This window comes from Artibeus jamaicensis, unplaced genomic scaffold (genome assembly GCF_021234435.1).
Source record: "Artibeus jamaicensis isolate MK-2021 breed Jamaican fruit bat unplaced genomic scaffold, CSHL_Jam_final contig_415, whole genome shotgun sequence".
Classification (NCBI taxonomy): domain Eukaryota; kingdom Metazoa; phylum Chordata; class Mammalia; order Chiroptera; family Phyllostomidae; genus Artibeus; species Artibeus jamaicensis.
Window position 1 is genome coordinate 19,385,081 of NW_026521823.1, and position 22,011 is coordinate 19,407,091.

The 22,011-nt window shown below is 42.2% G+C and overlaps 1 protein-coding gene across 8 annotated transcripts in view; it reads right to left on the minus strand.

Annotated features, from left to right (window-relative positions):
• The window catches only part of KLF12 (KLF transcription factor 12), a 421,617-nt gene that overhangs the window by 116,019 nt on the left and 283,587 nt on the right, over positions 1–22,011 (minus strand). For all 8 annotated transcript variants that reach the window (XM_053665635.1, XM_053665636.1, XM_037153237.2 and 5 more), the window contains one exon: positions 2,672–2,807. In XM_053665635.1, coding sequence (XP_053521610.1) covers positions 2,672–2,807 — 136 coding nt within the window. The remainder of the gene's footprint in view (positions 1–2,671; positions 2,808–22,011) is intronic.

Below are 22,011 nucleotides of genomic sequence, written 5' to 3' on the forward strand. Positions count from 1 at the left end.
ATTGTGTACATTGAAAGGTAACTTTGGGTGGACCTAGGCCCAGTTTTTATTTTTTAATTCTCTAGGAAGGATTACATACTTATTTGTGCCAGAGCAAAACTTTTTGCCATATATTATTGTAAGTTTTGAAGTAGATCTACATGGAAGAGGTCTCTGAGAAACAATCTTTCTGCTTTGATGCTAGTCCCACCGCACCTTCCAGCGTTGGCACACACACACGCAGGTGAAGGATGGCTGATGAACTACTGACGGGTCCTAGCATTCGAGGGCTTCCCAGGTGACAGCTCAGTACTCTTTACTAATCGTTTAATGAAAACACTTCCATGAATAACGAATCTGGTACTTCCCTAGGTGTTACACATGCGACTTTTGTAACAGTAATAAAGGCAGGCATACGCACACATATACAAAATATTGTCGCTTGAAAATGTCTCCACTGAGCAAATCAGGAGGGTTATGTTGAAGAAGAATATCTGGTTTCTGAGGTTATTAAATGTTTCACAATAATACTCATTATTATATTATAAGAACATTAATACTGGAAGCATAAAATGGTTATGTTTAAGAAATTAATACAATTCCTTGCTATATATATAAGCCCCGATTGGAGTAAGCATAATTTAGATTTGAGTAATCACAGTCCCAAAATTGAAAGTTTTAATTAAAAGAAACACACATGTCTATAAACATGTATACACAGAGATCTATACATATATATACATATATGTATGCAGGACAACAATGTGATTAAACCATCTATGAAATTTATTACTCATCTCAGAACTGAAACCTGACATCACTTAGTCTAATTTTGCAGATGAGATCATGGAATCTCCGACATTAGGATTCAGCCCACACAAACCTGGGACCACTGTGCTGGTCCCTGAACTAGTGACGAGGTAACCTGGCATACCACCACTGCAAGCCCACCTCCAGTAACCCCTTCGACTTAGTGCCCATCCTGGTTCGTGCTGACATTTGCTTTGGATAAACTAGGTTACTGTAACCAGTTATTAAAATAAATTTGAGCCCTGGCTGGTATAGCTCAGTGGATTGAGTGTGTGCCTGCAAACCAGAAGATTGCAGTTCGATTCCCAGTTAGGGCACATGTCTGGGTTGCAGGCCAGTTCCCAGAAGGGGATGCACGAGAGGCAACCATACATTGATATTTCTCTCCCTCTCTCCTTCCCTTCCCCTCTAAAGATAAATAAAATCTTTAAATAAATTTGAAGAAAATGCTTTTATAAATGTTCAAGCAGAAGGATATTATGGAAAGAGACATTACAGGATCTTTTAGAAGATTCGCTTTTGGAGTCAGAAGTCTAAAACTTTGTCTTGTTAGCATTTACTATGTGACTCTGGACAAGTCATTTAACTTCTCTGGTCCTCTTCACTTGTACAATCAGAATAATGGTACATCCAACACTTGTTTATTTCCTAGTTGTCACGTGCTTACACCACACACTATTACTACCATTACCACGACACATTATAACACCACTTCTACCATTAATCACAGCTTACTATGGGCTCAAACTCTGAGATTTGCTTTTTATACCTTGTAACTGTATCACAGCTTTTCAACAGTCCTGTAAACTAAGTGTTCTGATTTTCTCACTACAGATAAAGAAACATCTGAGTTGTTAAGTAAGTTGCCAAAATTACACAGATATTAAGAGCCTGAACGTGACTTGGGATCCAGATATGATGCTTAATTTCATTTTTGACCTACATCTTGGTTTCCTTTAATATATCATATATATTTGTATATACACATGTACATATATAATGTAAATAATCTATATTGCATAGAGATACATTACTCATTTTATGCACTCACATATATGCAAATGTTTTCAATTCTAAGATGGTATACTAATTTTTTTTTCATTTCAAGGTCTAATATGTGGCACACAGTAGGTACTTGGGAAAGAAGGAATTCATATTGAGAAGTAACTGAAATCATTTTGAGTAAACTGTTAATTAGCATGCACGTCAGCAATAACAGTGGCTATTAAGTGCCTCATCTTCTTCAAGATCATGTTATTAAAAATGACTCTAGAGAAACACATATAGACAGACTCGCCATAGGTTCGATTCTAAATACAGAATTGGCAATGGCAAAAAAATAGCTGCTTTCAATAAACAAGGGCTGAAATCTAACCCTATGGTCTGGACAAAAGGAAAGAGAAAGGATCCTCTTAAAATTTATACATAGCTCTGGTTTTTCAAGTGGTAACACATTGTCTCCCAAGTTTGAAATGTCAAAAAAAGCTATACTGTACTTTCCTATCAAAACAAAATAATAATACTTGCTGTACTTATTTCTCTTTACTCTTGTACATGAACAGTAATAATGAGGATGATAATTGGATAGTGACACTCAGAATGAAGAAATGTTTTTTAGAGTTAAGAAGAAGGGGCAGGAGCTACCGGCAAAGATGCACGGAAGTCTCATTTCTAAGCAAAACACAAATTTTCAGCGACGCAGAACGCCCGCAGGCTGTCCCCTCGTCTCCTCCCGAAGAACAGCAGGCTGAATGGAGAGATGCTGACACACATGCCAGCGCAGGGCTAGAATGACAGGTCTGGGGACAGGAGATGCCGCTATTTCCATTATCCACTGAACACCGTGGCAAATCTTATTTCATCCTGAGAATGTGGTACTTACTCTTGAACTGCTCTGGCTATGGAAAGGGCCGTAGATCCAGTTTCATTAACGCTATCTAAGGTCACATTTGGCAGGTCATCATCATCACTGTCACTTTTACTTTGTCTGGGAGATAGGCCTCGGGGGTCCATTTGTGCTGGGAAGAAAAGGCATATATATGAATTAAAATTAGTGCGCAGTAAGTGAACCTCGTCCTGGACCAACATCAAGCATGGAAGGTCTCTTCTGTGTATATCACACACACTGAATTCTCTAGAAATCCCAGGGATTAGTGAAAGCAACGTAATTCATGTACTGAGTACTCGCTGACTCTTTTCCCTTGTTCATTCCATTTCCCAAACCTCCACAAGTCTCAGTGGTTTCAGGGTACAACTGCAGAGTAGAAACTGTAAAACCCAGGACAACATCTGCTCCTGAGGCGTCAGAAGCTGAGCAGGGAGCCCCTAGGTTACTGTTCGACCCTCTGGCTTCTCCTTGTGTCTGCTTCTAGCATCCTGGCCATCTTACTGCCCTTGCTCATAGATAGCTCTTTAAGCTTAAAGAAGAGCAGGCTTCACAAGACTTAAATCAAGTTTTAGGTGTTTTTTCACACTTTAGTGAATGATGATCTTGCAGTTCATTACTGCAATTTGAGAGTAGCAAAAGGACAGAAGTAGTAGTAGCATTTTGCGTATGTGTTTATAAGTACTCTTCAAAAAGGCATTTCCAGATAAAATTCTCTGCCCACTGTGAACTTGTCAAAGCAAGACACGGCCTGATGATGGAGCCCTGCTGACCAGGACCATCGGATCCCTTCAAACAAGAGTCAGGCAGTCAACATTTCATACCTGAACTCGCATTTTTAAAAATTAGATCTCAGTTCCGCCTCCTTCTCTCTACACGCAGCTTTGATAACCCCTGTGTGGGATTTCCACCGTCCTTGACGTCAAGCACAAAACACACACCTTCCAAATAAAAGTCCCGCACTCGCTGCACAACCGTGTGGTTAGAACACGCAGCTTCGGCGCCAGCCACCTCCAGCCAGACCACTGCTCCTCAAACCTGCCCACACAACATTTCTAAAGCCACCACAGATAGTTAAAAAAAAGAAAAAGAAAACAGCAAATCCACTCAGAATCATGGTTACAATGACATCTGAGCACATTTCAATTTTCTTTTTTTCTCCAATAATTTTTTTCTTAGAGCTAACACTTCACCTTTTTTTTTTTTTTTTTTTTTACCCACGAACAGATACATGTTTATGGTTCACCTAACATTTACAGTATGAATAGAAAAACTCTGGCTGGAGAGTTTCCGCATGTTTGTGACGACGCTCGGTTAGGAAGGAATGTGTATCTGTTGAACCTAGTGTTGAACCTGCTGGGTCTGCCACACACGATTCCTGTGAGCATGCACGTACTAGCCTGCAGTGTGAGCCATGAAAGTGCTCGGTAACTGTTGGTTAAATTAAGGAGAAAATAACTCAAATAATCTAAACCAGGTGTCCTCGAACAAGAGAAAATTTTCCCCCAGGAGACACTTGGCCATGTCTGGAGACATTTGGCTTTGTCACAACTTGGGAGGGAGATGTTACTGGCATCTTTCTAAAAAGATGTTTTCATCCTCCCCAAGGACATTTTTTCATGGCTTTTAGAGAGAGAGGAAGAGAGCGAAAGGGACATCCATGAGAGAGATACAGAGACTGGCTACTTCCCTCATGTGCCTGGACCAGAGATCAAACTCTCAACCCAGGCACGCGTCCTGACTGGGAACCAAACCCGCAACCCTTTGGCTCTGGGACAACGCTGCAACCCACTGAGCCACACCGGCCAGGGCTGTCACTGGCATTTCCAGTGATACTCCTAGACATCCCACAACACTCAGGACCGTTGGTCCCCCATGTCCAAGAATTAACTAGTCTAAAATGCCCAGAGTGCCAGGCTGAGAAACTCTGAGCTACATAGTTTAGAGTTTGGATACAGAAAGATGTTACATCTTGTGACTTTCAATTGCATAACTATGTTCTAGTTTCAGTCAGTAGCAAAGAAATTAAATCATATATTAGATTATCCATATTTTCTGGCCCTCAAATAAAACAATTCACCGTCATCTGACTCAGCCCTCAGCAGTTCCTGAAATATAGCATTCACTTCCTCAAATGCCAGAAGTATCAGTGCCGCTCACTGAAGAGTTTTTGAATGTTTTCTTTGTCCTGCATGTGATGGGACAAAAAGACTTTCCATTTGATCTGAAGAGAAGATTTCCTACAAAAGGGATGTCGGAGAAACTCTTTGTGGAAGAAAGGAACAAGTTCCACAACCATCTGATAACAGAGCTACTTCAGCTCAGTCCTTCCAAAGGCACTGAAGGTACCCCATCATTTAAGATTGAACAGCACGTACTGGAAAAGACACTGAACAGCTCACAGCATGTGAGGTAAAGATGCACGCACAGCACTTCCACAGCACAGAACACAGAGATGCTACAGGCATTTCAACCAGGAATTCCCAGACAGTTTGGGGCAATCTGTTCTAGAATGATTCAGCGAACAATCAGTCAAAACTACTCAACTTCAGCCAAGAAAATGAGTAACAGATCCATCGAGGCTTCCAAATTACATATTGTGTGGTATTACGTTGCCTGTAAATGTCAACAATTTAAAGTTGTTGAAACATGATGCACTAAGACTCCTTTGCCAAGATGCCAAAATCAACAAACAGCTGAAGATAAGGGAATAATTTTGGTGATCCCATCAGGTCCAAGACAACTAGAGTTCTCACGGGTAAGTGATACAACTCAAGGACGATGTGGGCAAGTAACTACTAAGCAACCTGACTGAAAGTTAAAGTCCGGCCAAGCAAAAGGCTCCAAATAACTGGGGTGAGCGTTGATCATCTAAATTATGTCATGTTTCTATCTCCATGAGAGTTTAAAATATGTTAAGTATGATATTTTTTTTATGTACTTTTCAGGAACATTATAACTGAGGATTTCTTTCCAATATTTTCAATCAATATTATGAAATACATCTGCTGCCATCCTGCTGAGAAAGTCTTTTTACCATACCTTCAGCCAAATTGAGGAAGTAATTAGAAGGATTTTGAAAATCTGCATTGCTGATTAGGTCAGATGATTAGCTTGTCTGCGTACTTGCATAATTCCCCACTCCCTTTGTTAAATGTGGGATGGGGGCATCTTCCCTAGTGAACCCTCATTAGTCTTCGAGTTTCTCAGTTCATTTCGGAAACACCCATTCTCTGGAGAGCCCCTTCAGAGGAAAGGGAACAGTAACCTGGGCACCAGAAGCAAAAAAGCATTACATCCCTGCATGAGAGAGCAGTAGATGATCTGTGTGCATCCATTTACATTTGAGATTTTGTTCCTCTTAAATGAAGACGGGATCCAACAGTTCTGGGTGTGCCCGCTCACTGCTGGCAGAGGTGCCACCCCTGAGTCAGAGGTACCACGGAACACCGTGAGCGTCATTCAATGTGGTAAACTCCCCAGGAAGATAACACAGAACTCCAACACCTGAAGTTGAACCTGTTCACTCTGACTTTCAGACAAGCACCTACAGTACGGTGTTCCTGTAAAGATCACCCCGAGTAATGATGATAGATGATTTATAACACCTCTGCCATCTTTACCACCCTGCCGCCATGTGAAGAAGCCCAGGAAGCCACAGAGCCACAGAGCTCAGGGGACTGATGTAAGCGAGCCACACTAGGCTGACGGGCCACCCGGCAGCCACCCACGCCCATGTAGGTGACTAGCACAGGAATTTCCTAGCTGAACTCATTCCAAATATCTGACTTACAAAACTCTGAGCAGATAAAATAGATGCTATTTGAATCTCCTAAGTTTGGGGGTGACTGGTTATGCAGCAATATATAATCAATGCACCATGTTACTCCTCCAGCTCTCTCCAGAGAAGTCCTGGCAAAGATTCGAACAAACTGCGGCTACAGCCACAGCCAGACCATCGCACAACTTTCTACTCCCCTCCTCAGAGGAAGCCAGGCCCTGCCTGGCATACGTTTAAGTGGGCTACTAATATAGAAAAAGAAAATAAGAGTGCACCACAGCTCTTTTAGCTAGATAGAAGCAACCTAATCTCCTTCCTCTCCCTCCCCCATATATACCCATGAAAAATAAGTTGAAACCCCCCCCAACTCATTTGTTCTAGGTAGGTGGTCGAGCCCCAGTTGATTGCTCCGCGGGCCGGAGCAAAGAGCCACATATTATATTCTACATTATTTCCTTCTCAAACCAAAATATCCAAATGTATTTACAGGGGCTTTGGCTTTAGAAGCATCTTCTTTGATCCTTAACTGTGCCTCTGGTGGGCTTCTACCAAACGGGGCCAGTGGCTGGTATTACTGCTCAGGAGGGCAAAGCTTTCCGGCCCAAGCTCAAGGTTGATAGGGCGCTCACTCCAGTGGATCCTCCCAAAGCTCTATTTCACGTTTGCCTCTTCCACTCACAGAAGACACGCAACCTTGACTTCTCCCCGTGCAACGGTGGGCTGACACCAACACAGTGGCATCATCGTGCCTTCTCCCCACCCCCCTTCCTAGGTACCATCAAAGGATTAAACGCCCTTCTAACCTCCTTAGAAATAAACTGGCCTATTCAGCAATACTTAAAGGAAAAGAAGTTTTTCCATCAGCCATCCTGTTAAAGGTGCCCAAGATAACAATCTATGAACATACTGAAACCCAGAGATTAACTTTTCCTAACCAGGATGAATCACAGAAGAAATTATTCAGTCCCTTTCACCTCCACCCATCAGGGCTGCAGGGCAGAGGAGCAAGCGCAGGTGGATGAACGCGGGGGTGTGAGGCAGCCAGCAGCTGCGGGGTCGGGGTGCCCTCAGCCTGTCCTACCCTCCTTCAGCCACGGACGGCCGCCCACTCCCTGCAGATGCCCTCCTTGTTCGCCCTGCCAAGGCTGAAACACACCCCAGTGAGGAAGCCCTGGCTTCTGGGAGGGCCAATGCTGCTCCAGGAGAAGGAAGGGCGGTGGGAGACGGAGGGAGGGCGGGGGGCATGAACACATGGGAGAGGGGTCCGCGGGGGAGAAGTCACGGCACCCAGGACTCAGAGAGCGCAAGCGTCCTCCTGTCTGGCTCAGCCAGTGCCAGAATCGCTCCAGAAAGGAAGGTCACAGCGCTTCCCTAGGATAAAACCACAGCTCTGGCTTCAGAGAACAAGAGTGTGACTCCGGCCCTGTCGCTTGCGGCCATCTGACCTCAGGCACTGGATTCCCCCACTGCTCATCCTCGGTGGGTAAAGGAACTAACGTCTGCAAAACGTTCAGGGCCCTGCGGGCCCTTCTCAGCTGCTCTTGGGCCTGCCTCCCCGACTGCGCACCCACTGCCATCCCTCACACGACACCATCCCCAGGACGAGGCCCAACGGGGCAGTCTTCTTTTTAAATGTGCCTCAACTCAACATACCACTACAGAGCATATACTGGATGACATAGAAAACTGTCACGTCCCTTGACCCAAACATTCACTTATGGATTCAGTTAACAGATATTTACCCGGCACCAGTGAGGTCCCAAGCCCTCTAAGTTGTGAAGGAGGCAGAGTCAAATTCCTGCTTCTGGCAAAGGACAGAAAACAGAGAGGCAGGACCACCTACTGTCAGGTACTTGGCACGGAGAAAGACAGAACAGGGACGGGGGATGGGGGCTGTGAGAGGCAGGCAGACCATGTCAGAGAGGGAAGTCAGGAGGGGCCTCGGGAAGAAGACCACATCCAAGCAAGGCCCGAAGGTGCCGAGGAAGGCTGGCCGACCGGATTTATTCTGGGGGGTGGAGTGGTGGTGGTGAACACAGGTACCGAGGCTCTGAGCGGGGGCGGGTTCCGTGTGTCTGAGGCCTGGCAAGGGGGCCACACCTGTTGCCAGGAAAAGGACAGCGAAGTGAAGGAGCACAGACAGAAAGGGCTAGCGAGGACGGAAAGGATGCCCAGTCCTGTTCTGGTTGGGAAGGAAGGCCACTGGGGGGCACGGAGCACAAGCATGACCCCATCTGAATTGTGTCACCTGATAAGGGCCACCCTGGCTACCTGAGCCAGGAGCTCGGGGTGAGGGGTGGGGGAGACGCAGCCGGAGACAGGTGCATGAGAATCGTCAGTGACAGGAATACTGATCCCCTCTAAAAACTGCACTGGCTTTTGCTCTTCGCTCACCTCAAGCTGGCTGCACATACTATAACTCAGGACTTTATGACCTGCAGGGTGATAAAGCGTGCTCTTCATAATGTATTTGTACAACTGATGTTCTGATCTCATTTGGCTTCAGAATAGCAGTTGCTCAAATATGTGCCTAATTTTTCTAGCATGTCGACATACATGATGAGAGAAAAATACATAAGTAAATAAAGCCTGACTGAAAATATGGTGAACTCTGAGATTGCAACCGGCTCTCCAGGGCCCTTTCCTGCTTACTGATGTTTCCACTATGCTGTTTGTTACTTTCTTTACTTTTGTTACTTTTGTTACTGCTAACGAGACTGTATGCCTCACAGTAGCAACTGTGATTGATATAACCCCAAATGAAGACTTAAAAATGCAATCGGTTATGTAAATCATAGATGTTGCTACTGTGTAGATATAATATGCAATTTATTCATTTTTTCCCCAATTCCTATCTGCACGCTTGACAGTGTAATGGCTTCTGCTCCCATTATCTTAAAAAATAACCTCATAATGTTCTGGTAATTCCCTCGCACAAAGTCCACTTCGCAGTTATAATGCCACTGGGCCTTTCTCCAGACTGCGGGTCATCTCTCACTTTCACATCCAGCCCCTCCTTAAAACCCTCTCCTCCCTGGTTATAAGGACTGGGCACACTAGGGCCCGTGGGCCTTGATACCTGCTTTTTGTAAATAAAGTTTTATTCAACCGTGCTCCTTTATTCTGTCTCTGGTGGCTTTAGTGCTCCGCCGGCAGAGTTGAGTAGTTGTCACAGAAACTACCATCTGGCCTTCTATTTTTTACCAATTTTTTTGAGGTTGATAAAACTATGTAGGTTTCATGTGTATAATTCTATGATACATCATCCATATACTGCACTGTGTGCTCACCGCCCAATGTCACATCTCCTTCTGTCACCACGTCACCTTCTGTCTCCTTCTGGCCCCTTTACCCTTTATTCTGTCCCTCCGCCCCTCTGGTGACCACCACGCTGCTGTCGGTGTCTGAGCGTGTTTGTCTTGTTTGTTCTTCATTGCTCTGTTTTACCTTTCCACATGTGGGTATAATCATGTGGTTCTGGACGTTTTTAAGTTTACTTTCTTTTTTAAAGTCTATTTTACTGACTATGCTATCACCATTGCCCCATTTTTCTCCCCTTTATCCCCCTTGGCCCTGCACCCTCTCCAACCAGCACCCTCCCACCCTGAGCGCATGTCCATGGGTTGTACATGTAAGTTCTTTGGCTTCTTCATTTGCTATACTACCTTTAATATCCCCTTGTCTATTTTGTACCTACCAGTTATGCTTCTTATTCCCTGTACCTTTTCCCCATTCTCTCCCGCCCCCTCCATGTGATCTCCATTTCTGTGATTCTGTTCCTGTTCTAGCTGTTTGCTTAGTTTGTTTTTGTTTTTTTAGGTTCACATGTTGATAGTTGTGAGTTTGTTGTCATTCTAATGTTCATAGTTTTGATCTCCTTTTTCTTAGGTAAGTCCCTTTAACATTTCATATAGTAAGGGCTTGGTGATGATGAACTTCTTTAACTTGACCTTATCTGGGAAGAACTTTGTATCTGCCCTTCCATTCTAAATGAAAGCTTTGCTGGATAGACCAATCTTGGATGTAGGTTATTGCCTTTTGTGACTTTGAACACTTTTTTCCAGCCCCTTCTTGCCTGTAAAGTTTCTTTTGAGAAATCAGCTGATAGTCTAATGGGAACTCTTTTGTAGGTAATTGTCTCCTTTTCTCTTGTTGCTTTTAAGATTCTTTCTCTATCTTTAATCTTAGGTAATTTATTTATGATGTGTCTTGGTGTGCTCCTCTTTGGGCCCAATCTGGCAAAGGAAATAGACTTCCAAGAAGTCCAGGAAGCTCAGAGAGTTCCAAAGAAATTGGTTCTTGACTTCTTCTGTATGACTTATTTTACTTAGCATTTGGCCCTTAGTTTAGAGGAAGTATTTGTAGATTCTGTTATACATTATTTAATTTGCTTGGGTCTCTCTTTCTCCCTATATTCCCTCCCTTTCTTTCCCCCTCTCCCTTACCCTCCTTCCTTCCTTTTACCTCCCTCTTTATCTCTTTTCTGTGAATACACCTAAATGTCAGTTTCCCTCTTCAGATTCCACTACCTACCTACCCTCTTCTTTCTGCTGTTACTGGTGAGCTTCTCATAAATGCTACCCAATGCCATAATTTCTACAGTTTCATCTACTATCTCAAAGAAAAGAAATACCAAATCCCTATTTCTAGCTCCAACCTCCCCCATAAACTCTAGCCTTGCATTTTCCACATCCTTCTTCACCTGAATGTCCAAAAGTCATTTCAAACTTGAGTCCTATTCTTTCAAGTCTCAATTCATAGACCCATCCCTCTCCTGATTACCTACGTTCAAAACTCTCATTTATGTCATTTGTCCTACTTATTAAATCGGCTGCCAGTTTTTATTGCTTTTATACCACAATTCTTCTGGAGTTTTTCATTCCTTTTCATACTGCTTCTGAATGAACCTCCTCCAAGGACTGCTACAGACATCCATCCCATATGAGATTTCTTAGTAACTCAATGAAAGAAAAACTTCCCTCAATAACATTACTCATTGGACAACCTTGAATTTTCCCCACCATCTAACACATACGGTTCAGCAGCTTTCCCTAACGATCCCACAATTCATTTTCATTTGGAATTCTAATGCATCTCATCCCCAAAGTCCCTAATCCAGCTGGATCTGGCTATTCCCTTCCACTGGCAATTCAGTTAAAAAAAAATCCACCCTTCCTACAAAACAATACCTTAGTCAAGAACATTCCTTTCATTTCTAACAAAATGCAATGTCTCCTTTTCAAAGAGCACCCATATATATAGGCATTCTTGCGCTTTTCCATTTTGAATTATACTTAGGCATATATTTATTATACATCCCAGATTATTCTGTCTATTCCTTAAGGAGAGACTGTATCAATTATACTCCCTTATACACGTTAAAATGTAACATTTATTGATGAAAATGATGGTAATAAATGCAGGTGTCTACTTAAAATGATCACAATGGTTCCCAGTTGGCAAAAGATTCTGCAATATAATGATAAAAGTGTCTACTTCCCATTATATTTTAAAAACTACACTCTGGCTTATATTCTAATATTAGCATCTGTGGGGGGAAGTCACAATTATTAAATTTCTATTGCTCTATAAAGTCTTAATTATATTTTTAGCTTAAACAGCCCATGGGATGACATGGGAAGAAAATGTTCATAATTTCTATTCACTTTTTAGATGCATTACATTAAACAGGCTTTTCTTTTTTTTTTCAGGAAAATATTTTAAATCCTTCAACATACCTATTACTTCTATGACTTAGTGCTCAGAGACTATAATGAAGTAATTCAGTCGTTTAAAAATATAGCTTAAAAATGAATGTTTGTTGAGATTACCACAAAGGCTACTAGGATTTCATTTTTCTAAAGAACCATAACTAAAACTACTTTTCTTATTTGTAGAAAGAAAGCAAATACAGATTTATCCCTGTGTCCACTGGAAGTATATCTTCAAAGGCAGAAGGCCTTGGTAATTAAAAAAAACTTCATAACATTTTCCTGTAATAAGTGGACTTTTACACTATGCTTGGCAACCTCATACAGAACTCTCCAGAGTCAGCCGAGAGTCCTGAACTCTAGCAGCCCTCGGAGATTCAGGACACTGCTGTTTCCCGTGAGCGTCCGTTCTGCCAGTTCCTTGCAACTGCTCAAACCCCTGGCCAACCAGCTCCAACTGATTTACTCAAAACTGAATCCACTTTATGCAGAGATGGCTTAACATACTTAATGATAAAGTGATTTTGTGGTGAGTACATATAGAGAATAATGAGATCACTGAACTAATTTTCATCTTTAATGCACAGAGGAAAAAAATTTTAGGCATTCATTTATAGTCTTTTTATTCACTTTTTATTTCACTTAATTGGTCTTTGTGCCATCTATATTTTCTGGTTTGTGGACTGAATAGAACTGAATGTTTCAAGAAATACACTGAGATCTGCTATAATAATTTTTCCCCAAGTGAGCCTTTTCATCCCAGCACAAACCTCAGTCGCACGCCCTTCACTGTGCAGTCCCAACACTTCCTCTCAAGTTCTAGAGCGTCAGAAGCAAAGGCCAGGACGGTACATGCTCCTGGAGGCAGCTTCCAAATGCCTCCTCCAGACCGACCTCAACACAATTTAGTTCTAGTCTAATAGGGGGGAAAAAAGCCCAAGTGACAAAAATGATGAAGGATAACAATAAAAAAAATGATGAAGAATAACAATCAAAATTTAGTTAAGACAGCCTTGGGCTGGTGGTTTGGTTGGTCGGACCATCGTCTCATTCACCTGAAGGTGGTGGGTTTGACCCCCAGTCAGGGCACATGCATAGGTTGGGGGTTTGATCCCCGGTTGGGGCACCTATGGAAGGCAACTGATTGGTGTTTCTCTCTCACACTGACAGTTCTCTCTCTAGCTGTCCCCTCCTCTCTCTCGAAAACCAGTACGCATATCCTTGGGTGAGGATTAAACAATAACAATAACAAAGAAAGTTTAGTTAAGACAATACCTAGGTACCTATACCATTCTTTACAACTGAACTATAAATACTATATTTCATTGTGTATGTATGGTGAATTGTGATTTCCTTTTGTACTTTTTAGAATTTGTTGCCTCAGCCTCCACCTTCTTTTAATATGATGATTTTATGTACCACTGAATCATGGTCTTTGTCTTATGTGCTTTAGATATAGAAAATACTTAAGAGAGGGCAGAAAAACCTGCCTTGGACTAACAGTTCTGCTTCCCTATCAGCTATGCCATGTACAGTTAATTGGCATGTGAGTAACTTGCATAGGAAGGTTCTTTGCTGGTTAAATGGGGGGAGGTCAATGAAAGAGGAACCACCGTGGCACATTTCCAATCAGTGCTGCCGCTGCCCTCCACCCCCTCCAAATGGTTTTGCTCGCTGTGCTCACTTATACTTACTACACCTGCCAGACTAAAAGCAATTCCTGACATGTAATAGGGATTTAATTCATCCTCTTAGACACACAATAGGCCCTCTGAATTCTTGGAGACACGTTCTGAAACCGTCCACATGATTCTGGCGTGTTACTGGATTTCTCTGTGGCTTTCAGGAGTGGTGTTGATCTCCTTTCAACGTCACTTCTGGCCTCTTAGAACTCTCCTCCCTTGGCTTCCTGAATGGGCACACTGGTCCCTATGACCCGTTCTCACTTCTATCAAGCGTTATACGTTTCTTATGCATCCTCACAAAACATTTTTTAAAATTTTTACATCAGTTTCCTTTCCCATTTGGTAATTTATAAGAATTTGTGAGAATCACCGGATGGGCCACAAGCAGAGGGCACAGGGCACCGGGGAGACCAGCCCTACGGTGGAGGCGGCTCACTCATGAACTGACGGCCTGTGTGTTCACGTGACTCTAACGTGTAACTCAGCAAAGCAGAAGCTACATAAGACTTCTGGCACACGTGCGAACAGCAGGAAGATGCTACATCTGTGCCTGGGTTCACTGTGTTAAACGTAACTTGTATTTGTGAGAGAAACGTGGCAGCGGGCTCTTCTCTCTGCAGTGCAGTGGGAGTGCTGCCCTATCTGGAGCTGAGCGGCTTCTCAAAGGTGATCAGTGAACATCTTTGGGCCAAAAAGCAAGTATTGTTACATTGTTTCTTCTGTTTCAATCTAGGTTGAAGGATGTGGGGGTTCAAGTGTTCAGAGGAAAATTTACATGTAAAACTGGATATGCAGGTGTTTCTTATATTAATTCTGTGAGTGGTATATTTTTATCAGAAAGGACAATTCCATTAGTTTCCATGAGTCGATGAGAAGCATGTACTCTATGTATTTTAGGTTGTTCTTAAAGATATTATTTTGATAATATGCCATAAACCCCGCCTGGAGATGATAAATTATCTAGCCTCCAAGAAGCCAGTGAGACCGCTGCCACCAGCAAATGAAGTTAGGACTTTCATCGGCCTTCAACGACCGCTGCATTGGGGCTCCTTTACTGAGGCCCCTCCCTGAGCCTCTGACGTGGAAGGAAAGCAGCCCGTACAGCAGGTGGCACCATCTCCAGAAACGACTGTGAACAAGCAAGCCATCAAGGCTATGATTCTGCCAAGAAGACAGGCGAGGGGAAAGAGGTATTCTGAGGACACTGCTATAATGTATGCCATATTGAGAGAGGGCAGAGAAGGCACACAGTAGGCACTTTTAGTCTTCTAACTTTAAACAGGGTTTGCACTAACTTCTTTATGAAAGCCCATCTGGGTTCTCTTAAGTTCCTGAAGAAAAATACAAGGGCTCTGGTGGAGGCTGCAGTCTTGGGCTTTCCTAGGAAAAGTTCAGGTATATTTAGGTGTTAAACAAACACAAAAGTTTGAGAGTATCTTCTCTGAATATAAAAATAAAGATAAATGTAATTTTTATTGGTAACAACCAGCAACATTTATGTTTGGATAAACTTCTGAAATTTATAGTGTGCTACTAATACGCATTCTGAACATCACTTACCCTGGTTTCTTTAACTAAAGCTGCAGGTCCCCGCAGACTAAGGACTGGCTGCCCCTGAGCCCATGCAGGAGGTCTGGGAGGCCCTGCTGGCTCGTTACACGCCATGCATGTTCCTGTGCTAATAAAGGGCTTCTTCCTGTGTGTGCACCACACTTACACCATCAACTAAATACGTCAGGATTCCTAGTCCCGCTTTTCCTTCAACAACCCCACATTCTGAAAACAGCAGCTTCCCAGAAGTTTCTCACACCCCACAATCCTTTATGAACAAGATGTATAAAGACCAGCCATTTAACAGATGAGCCAGCATTTGCTTCCATAAACTTGCTTATAAAGTTCAAATCCTTTTAGAGATTCCATACATACATAGGAGGACTCCCTATTTATTCTCCCAAATGATTAAACAACTTTAACATTTGCAGCAGTTCCTTCAGATCATTAAAAAGCAGTAAAATGCTGTGGCTGGTGTAGCTCAGTGAATTGAGCACAGGCCTGCAAACCAAACAACTGCGGTTCGATTCCCAGTCAGGGCACATAGGTCTGGGTTGCAGGCCAGTTCCCAACAGGGAACCCACGAGAGGCGACCATACACTACTGATGTTTCTCTCCCTCCCTTCCCCCTCTGAAAAAAAAAAGATGAATAAATAAAATCTTTTTTTTTTTTTTAAGATTTTATTTATTTATCTTAGAGGGGAAGGGAAGGAGAGAGGGAGAGAAATATCAATGTATGGTTGCCTTTCTTTTGTCCCCTGCTGGGAACTGGCCTGCAGGGAACCGGCCTGCAACCCAGACATATGCCCTGACTGGGAATCGAACCGCGATCCTCTGGTTCGCAGGCTTGTGCTCAATCCACTGAGCTACACACAGCCAGGGCACAATAAAATCTTTTTAAAAAAGACAGAAAACTGTACTGGAACAACAATTACATTTAAAAATTTTACAAAATGAAAAAACAAGCAGTAACATATCACAGAAATAGTTGGTTCTTTGTATTTTTTCCTACCTTGTTTCTGTCTTTTGTATTATCCTGGTGTGTTTCCGTCTATGCAAGTTTTAGGCTTTTTCTACATATGTGTCAATGAACAACCCACCACCAGTACAGTTTTGCTCTTTTAAAAACCGCACTTAATGATAACATATTCTATGACATGGTTATTTTCACTTAACATTACATTTGAGACTTTATCTTCTTTTACTTCAGTTGTTGCATAGTATTTCACTTTGTAAATGGACCACCATCATTTATCTGTTCTTGTAGTGACAGGAAATCAAGTTGTTCATCATACACACTGTTAGAAAAGCCAGTGCAAGTCTGCTTGTAGTCTGTACCTGGTAGTGCAATTACAGGGTACACAGACCATCGGTCTAATTAGATATGGCCAAACTGCTCCCCAAAGTGGGTGAATCAATTCACACTCCCACTGATGTAGAAATATGCCCATTTCCCCATAATGTAAGGCTTTGTATGGTCAGATTTTCAGTTTTTTCTACAGTCATCTTGCATATCTAGTCTCCTCCAAAACGCAAGGAGGATTCAGCATGCTGCAACTCCCAACGAACATCTCCACCTTGTCTATGTGCTTTTTCATTAGAGTCTAGAAATTTGGCTCGTTTTAATGTTGAGTTAATTAAAATTTGTCTCTTTGATACAGGTAGTAATCTATATCTTAAAAATCAGCTCTAAACTCACCTTTCCTTTGGTTCTTTTATTTCTTTCCGTAATGTATCCTTTACATCTTTCAGCAAATTGCATGGGTGATAAGCTCTTATTATATCTATATCTGGATTTAAAAAAACTGTTATTGTCGCCCTGGCTGGTAGGGCTCAATGGATTGGGCATTGTCCCACAAACCGAAAGGTCACGGGTTCAATTCCTGGTCACAGCGTGTAGCAAAGGTAACCAACTGATGTTTCTCTCCCTCCCTTCCCCCTCTCTAAAATTAATAACCATATTTTTGGATAAAGATAAAAAAATTGTACTGTCAACTGAATTTACATTAGCTGGGACCAGAATTCTGGGCAAGGCCAGCCCTCTGAAGAGTCCCCTGCTCTGTTTGTGGCATTTGCTGCTGTGCCAGTTCTTCCCTTCTTTAATTCTTCTGTGGATAAGCCTTCGAGATTTTCTTTATGAATCATGCTTGACAGTGTCACTGCTATGTGCCCTGATGTGGATTGATTTTTACATATTTGCTTATACTCTAAGGTTCATGACTTCCTTCAATTTTTCACCGTTACTAGACATTTCTCTGAATATTGCACTGTAGCTACTCTTATTTTATAGAAATCCTTTTAGATAAATACTGGAACAGTTCAATTGACATCTCCTAACTTTTCCTTCATGTTTTTGTCAATTGTCCCGCTTTGCATTGTTTTCTGGGTAAAATTCTCTGTATGACTTTTCAGTTCATATATTCTTCCACTGACCTTTCTCAACATCTCAGTTGCCAAAACAAGAACTACCCGACATTCATTTCCACCCCCCTCCATTTTTAACATCTGTTTGGGCCATAAGTACTGCCCATCAGATTTCCGTTCATTCTGCTCTGCAGAGGCCTTTAGGAACTCTCACCTGACTTCCTAAAATAGCCACCTAACTCTCCTCTCTTCCTTTATTTTCACTATATTCAGTCCTTCATCCGCAGATTTGAATGTTGCCATGTTACTCCCCACCTACTTTCAACCGTTCTGCATCTCCCTGCGGCATCAGTAAACATAGACTCCTTAGCTTGGCACATAATACTTTTGATAACCAGACTCAAGAATATCCCCTGGAGCCTCATTTCCATCTCTTATCAACACCCTTTATTTCAGCCAAACCCACCTATCTACTGGTATAGTCTAGCATCTACCAGGATGCACTGTGCTCTTGCACATCTCCAGGACTCGGAATCTTTTTAAATTGCCTTTCCTTTTTCATATTGATATGGATATGCAACCAACACTCTCCTCTGAGAAACAACTTTTCCTCCCACCCCCTCCCAACCATAGAGCTCTGGCTCCTTCCCCTGTGATCCACCTCCGTGGGTCTACACATGTCCGCATCACAGAGTTCTTCTCCCTAGAGCTGGTTCGTCCCTTTTTTCACTCGACTTATGAGTTCCTTGTGAGCACTGCCTGTGCATTGCTCATCTGACGGAATCACAAATGTATTAATCAAATGAATGAGTGAATGGAAAGAAATACATTGGACAATTCCTGGGTAAGATAAGCAGTTAAAAAATGGTGCTTAAAATTTTTTTAATATAGAATTCTTAATATTTTTCATCTGGCAGTGCAAATTTTATTTCATTTTAAGAAAAGAATAAGAAAGCAAGAAATAAAATAAATTGATGCTATAATCATGTTCACTTAAATAATAATCAGGAAGAATTTTGGCCCATTACAATGGAACAACATAAGCAACAAAATTCAGTAAGTGTATAATAAGTCGGCTAACTTCATTTACTTTATAAAGTATAACAGGTTCTAGGTAGTATTTTTATTTGTTATTTTAATATGTTTAAATCCTCACTTGAGGGCATATTAACTGATTTTTTTCAGAGAGAAGGGAAGGTAGAGAGCACAAGAGAGAGAAACGTCAATGTGAGTGAGAAACACTGATTGGTTTTTTCCAGTACGTGCCCCAACCGGGGACTGAACTGGGACCTTTTTTGGTCGCAGGATGATGCTCCAACCAGCCGGACCGCCTGTCCAGGGCTCTAGGTGGTATTTGTAAAATACGAATACACAATGCCTCTGGGTGTGCTCGTGTGTTTATGTGTGTATTATACACCATGCACGCATAAGGTGCACTGCCCAGCTCCTCTGGGAGCACGTCTGAACACACCCCGACACGAGGTGGTCTCGGCACCCTGCACCTCACCACCACGCACGGACTCTCCACGTAAACTGCCCACGGGAGGCCTGGAAATGACATGGCTGTGTGCCTCGCATCTGCTCTGTGATGAGTATGGAATACGTGATGTTAACAAGTAGAGTCTGAATCTTCGATAGCTTACTCTTTGCTAACATACTCTTGTCAGTAAAAATGATTCCATTCTCAATGTTAATCACAGTTACAAATACAGAGCACGGCACTGAAAAATGGCTGTGAACCACTCGGTGGCTTATTTAGATTTGTAAATGGCCAAGGCTGTAATCTTCCGCTTCAGTCCTATCATACTAAATTATATAGTTAAAATTGGTATTTTATAGTTAAAAGGTAAGTGTAAGGGGCTAACTATGGTAATTAACATAAAATTGATCACAATTGGTCACAGAAAAAATGAAGTGGGCCTCGTAATAGTTGTCACATTTGCAAAACGGGTAACCAGGTAAAGCACGTGGTGGAGGTCACGCTACCTTGATGAGCAGGGGTCACAGCCACGGGCACAGTGACGCCTCTAAGCAGCGCCTATGTCAGTGCTGGACTGCCAGGGGACAGATGGGCTGTGTCCCTGCACAACCAGGACTTGGAGAATGTGTGGGAAGACACGTGCCACCACATGTCAAGACACCGATTGGTCTGGGACAGCACACAAGCCCTTTTACTCTTTGATGAACTTACTAAGATAGTAAGGGGAACTACAAAAACAGAAAACATGCTGCACGAGACTGAAGAAAAACCGAAATAAAACCCAGGAAATGTCAGGTCTTCCTATGCAGCTGTTTTCTGTAACCCAATGCACATTTTATGGACTTTAGTTTCCAGTTTTGAGGAAGGCGTTTCAGAACATCTGCTTATATAAGCTAAGATAATTCCAAATCTGGAATGTTATCATCATTATTAGCTATTGGCTACTGCTCGGAATTTTATTGAGCTCATTAATCTAAGAAAAATAAATGTAATTATAACAGTAATAATAAAAGTTGGCTGTATTTTTATTTGGTACTCTCCCCTTTGTTTTTCAGCAAACAATCATGAGCAGGACAAAGAGAGGCTGAACCAGCAAGCCCGTCTAACGGGTTCCCTGCTCGAGAGAGCTCCAGGCAGGGGCCAGACATGTCTCCAAATGACACAGATGTCGGTCCCTGAAATTCAGTCAACCGCGCTGTGACAAAATTTCTCTGAACCTCGAAATGCTAACCTACAGCTCGAGGCTGTTGTTTTTCATGTTTTGAGGTGCTGGAGAAATGGAAACACTTAACATGGTACCACAATGCTAGCATTTAGCAACACAGACTTCACGCAATTCATATATATGTATATGCAATTTTATTATACACGGTGTGGGGCAAAGTAGGTTTACAGTTGTGAGTAGGAAGAACAGTTTATCCTTGTAGTATTAATTACTACATTATTTTTCACATGAACTGTAAACCTACTTTTGCCCCCACCTTGTATATAGTAGATGTCACATATAAAAAAATTTAACATGCACAGAAAATAAATGATTTAAAAACAAATGTATCTTACTGAGGAAATATGGGGTAGGGCGATTTAATATCAACAAATTCTCTAGAAAGCTAGAGCACACCTTACTGAGCATCAAGCCCAAGTACCGCAAAGTGGCTTGAGGGTATAAAATAGTTTTGATTTTTTTCAAGCCTGTACCACTCATAAGCTGTGACCTTTAAGGAGTCGAGGCAGTTACACGAGTCTCAGTTTTCTTACGTGTAAAACACAGACAGGCAGTAACACCCATATACCAACACCTTACATACATAAGACTTATAGACAATGCATATGAAGCACGAACAACATCTAAGTATTCATGTAGGTTAATTACTGAGATGATTTTGAATAAATATCTATATAAGATTAATTACAGACTTTATTGTTTACCTCAAATAGACTGACTATAATGCACCCTTTCTTTCATTATTCCTGGTCATGATTTCAAAAGCAGTTATTATGCTGTGATAAAGTACTATCTCCAAGGATTGGAGAGCCATTTAAGCCTATTTACTCCAATCTCAAAAGACCTCGCTGTGATTTTTCAAGTTCTTATTTCAATGATAATTTCGATACTGTCTTTGCTGGCTGCCGCCTTTCACCTCGGTGCACTTACAGATGAAGGGCGCTGGCAGAAAACAGCCTTAAAGGGCAGTGGATTGGGAAAATGCAACTCGGTAGATCTGTTTTCTCTTACTAAGGAAAGCGACAGAATGTGAAATGCTACAAAATCCTTGTGGTTCCTGGGGCTATTTTACAAAATCTATTGAGAAGACATTTTGGGGGACCCGAGTAATAAAAATAAAAATCGAGAACTATTCCTCTCATTAGTTTGTTCTTGTCCACTTGTGGTCAGTTCCCTCTCTCTGCACAGCTGGAAAATTGTATATGCCACAAAGCAAGCGCCCACGCACAGTTAACGGGCTGTTCTTTCAGGGGAGGAACGCAGATGCTCTCCTACAAGTAATTCATAGTATCCATCAAACATGCAATATATGGTTTACAACCGAATGCAGTATGTGTGTGAGTGCATTCTAACCCACGGTTCAGAAAAACTATACCATTCTTTTTTCCTTATGTGCCCTTCATTCTCTGTCCTCATTGTTTATTCTTCACCTGGGCTGGAGTCTCCTCCCCACACCCAGTAGCACAGCCTTACGCTTCTTTAACTCTCACCTCAAATGCCACCTACTCTACCTTCATTATAACACATGACTTCCTCCAGA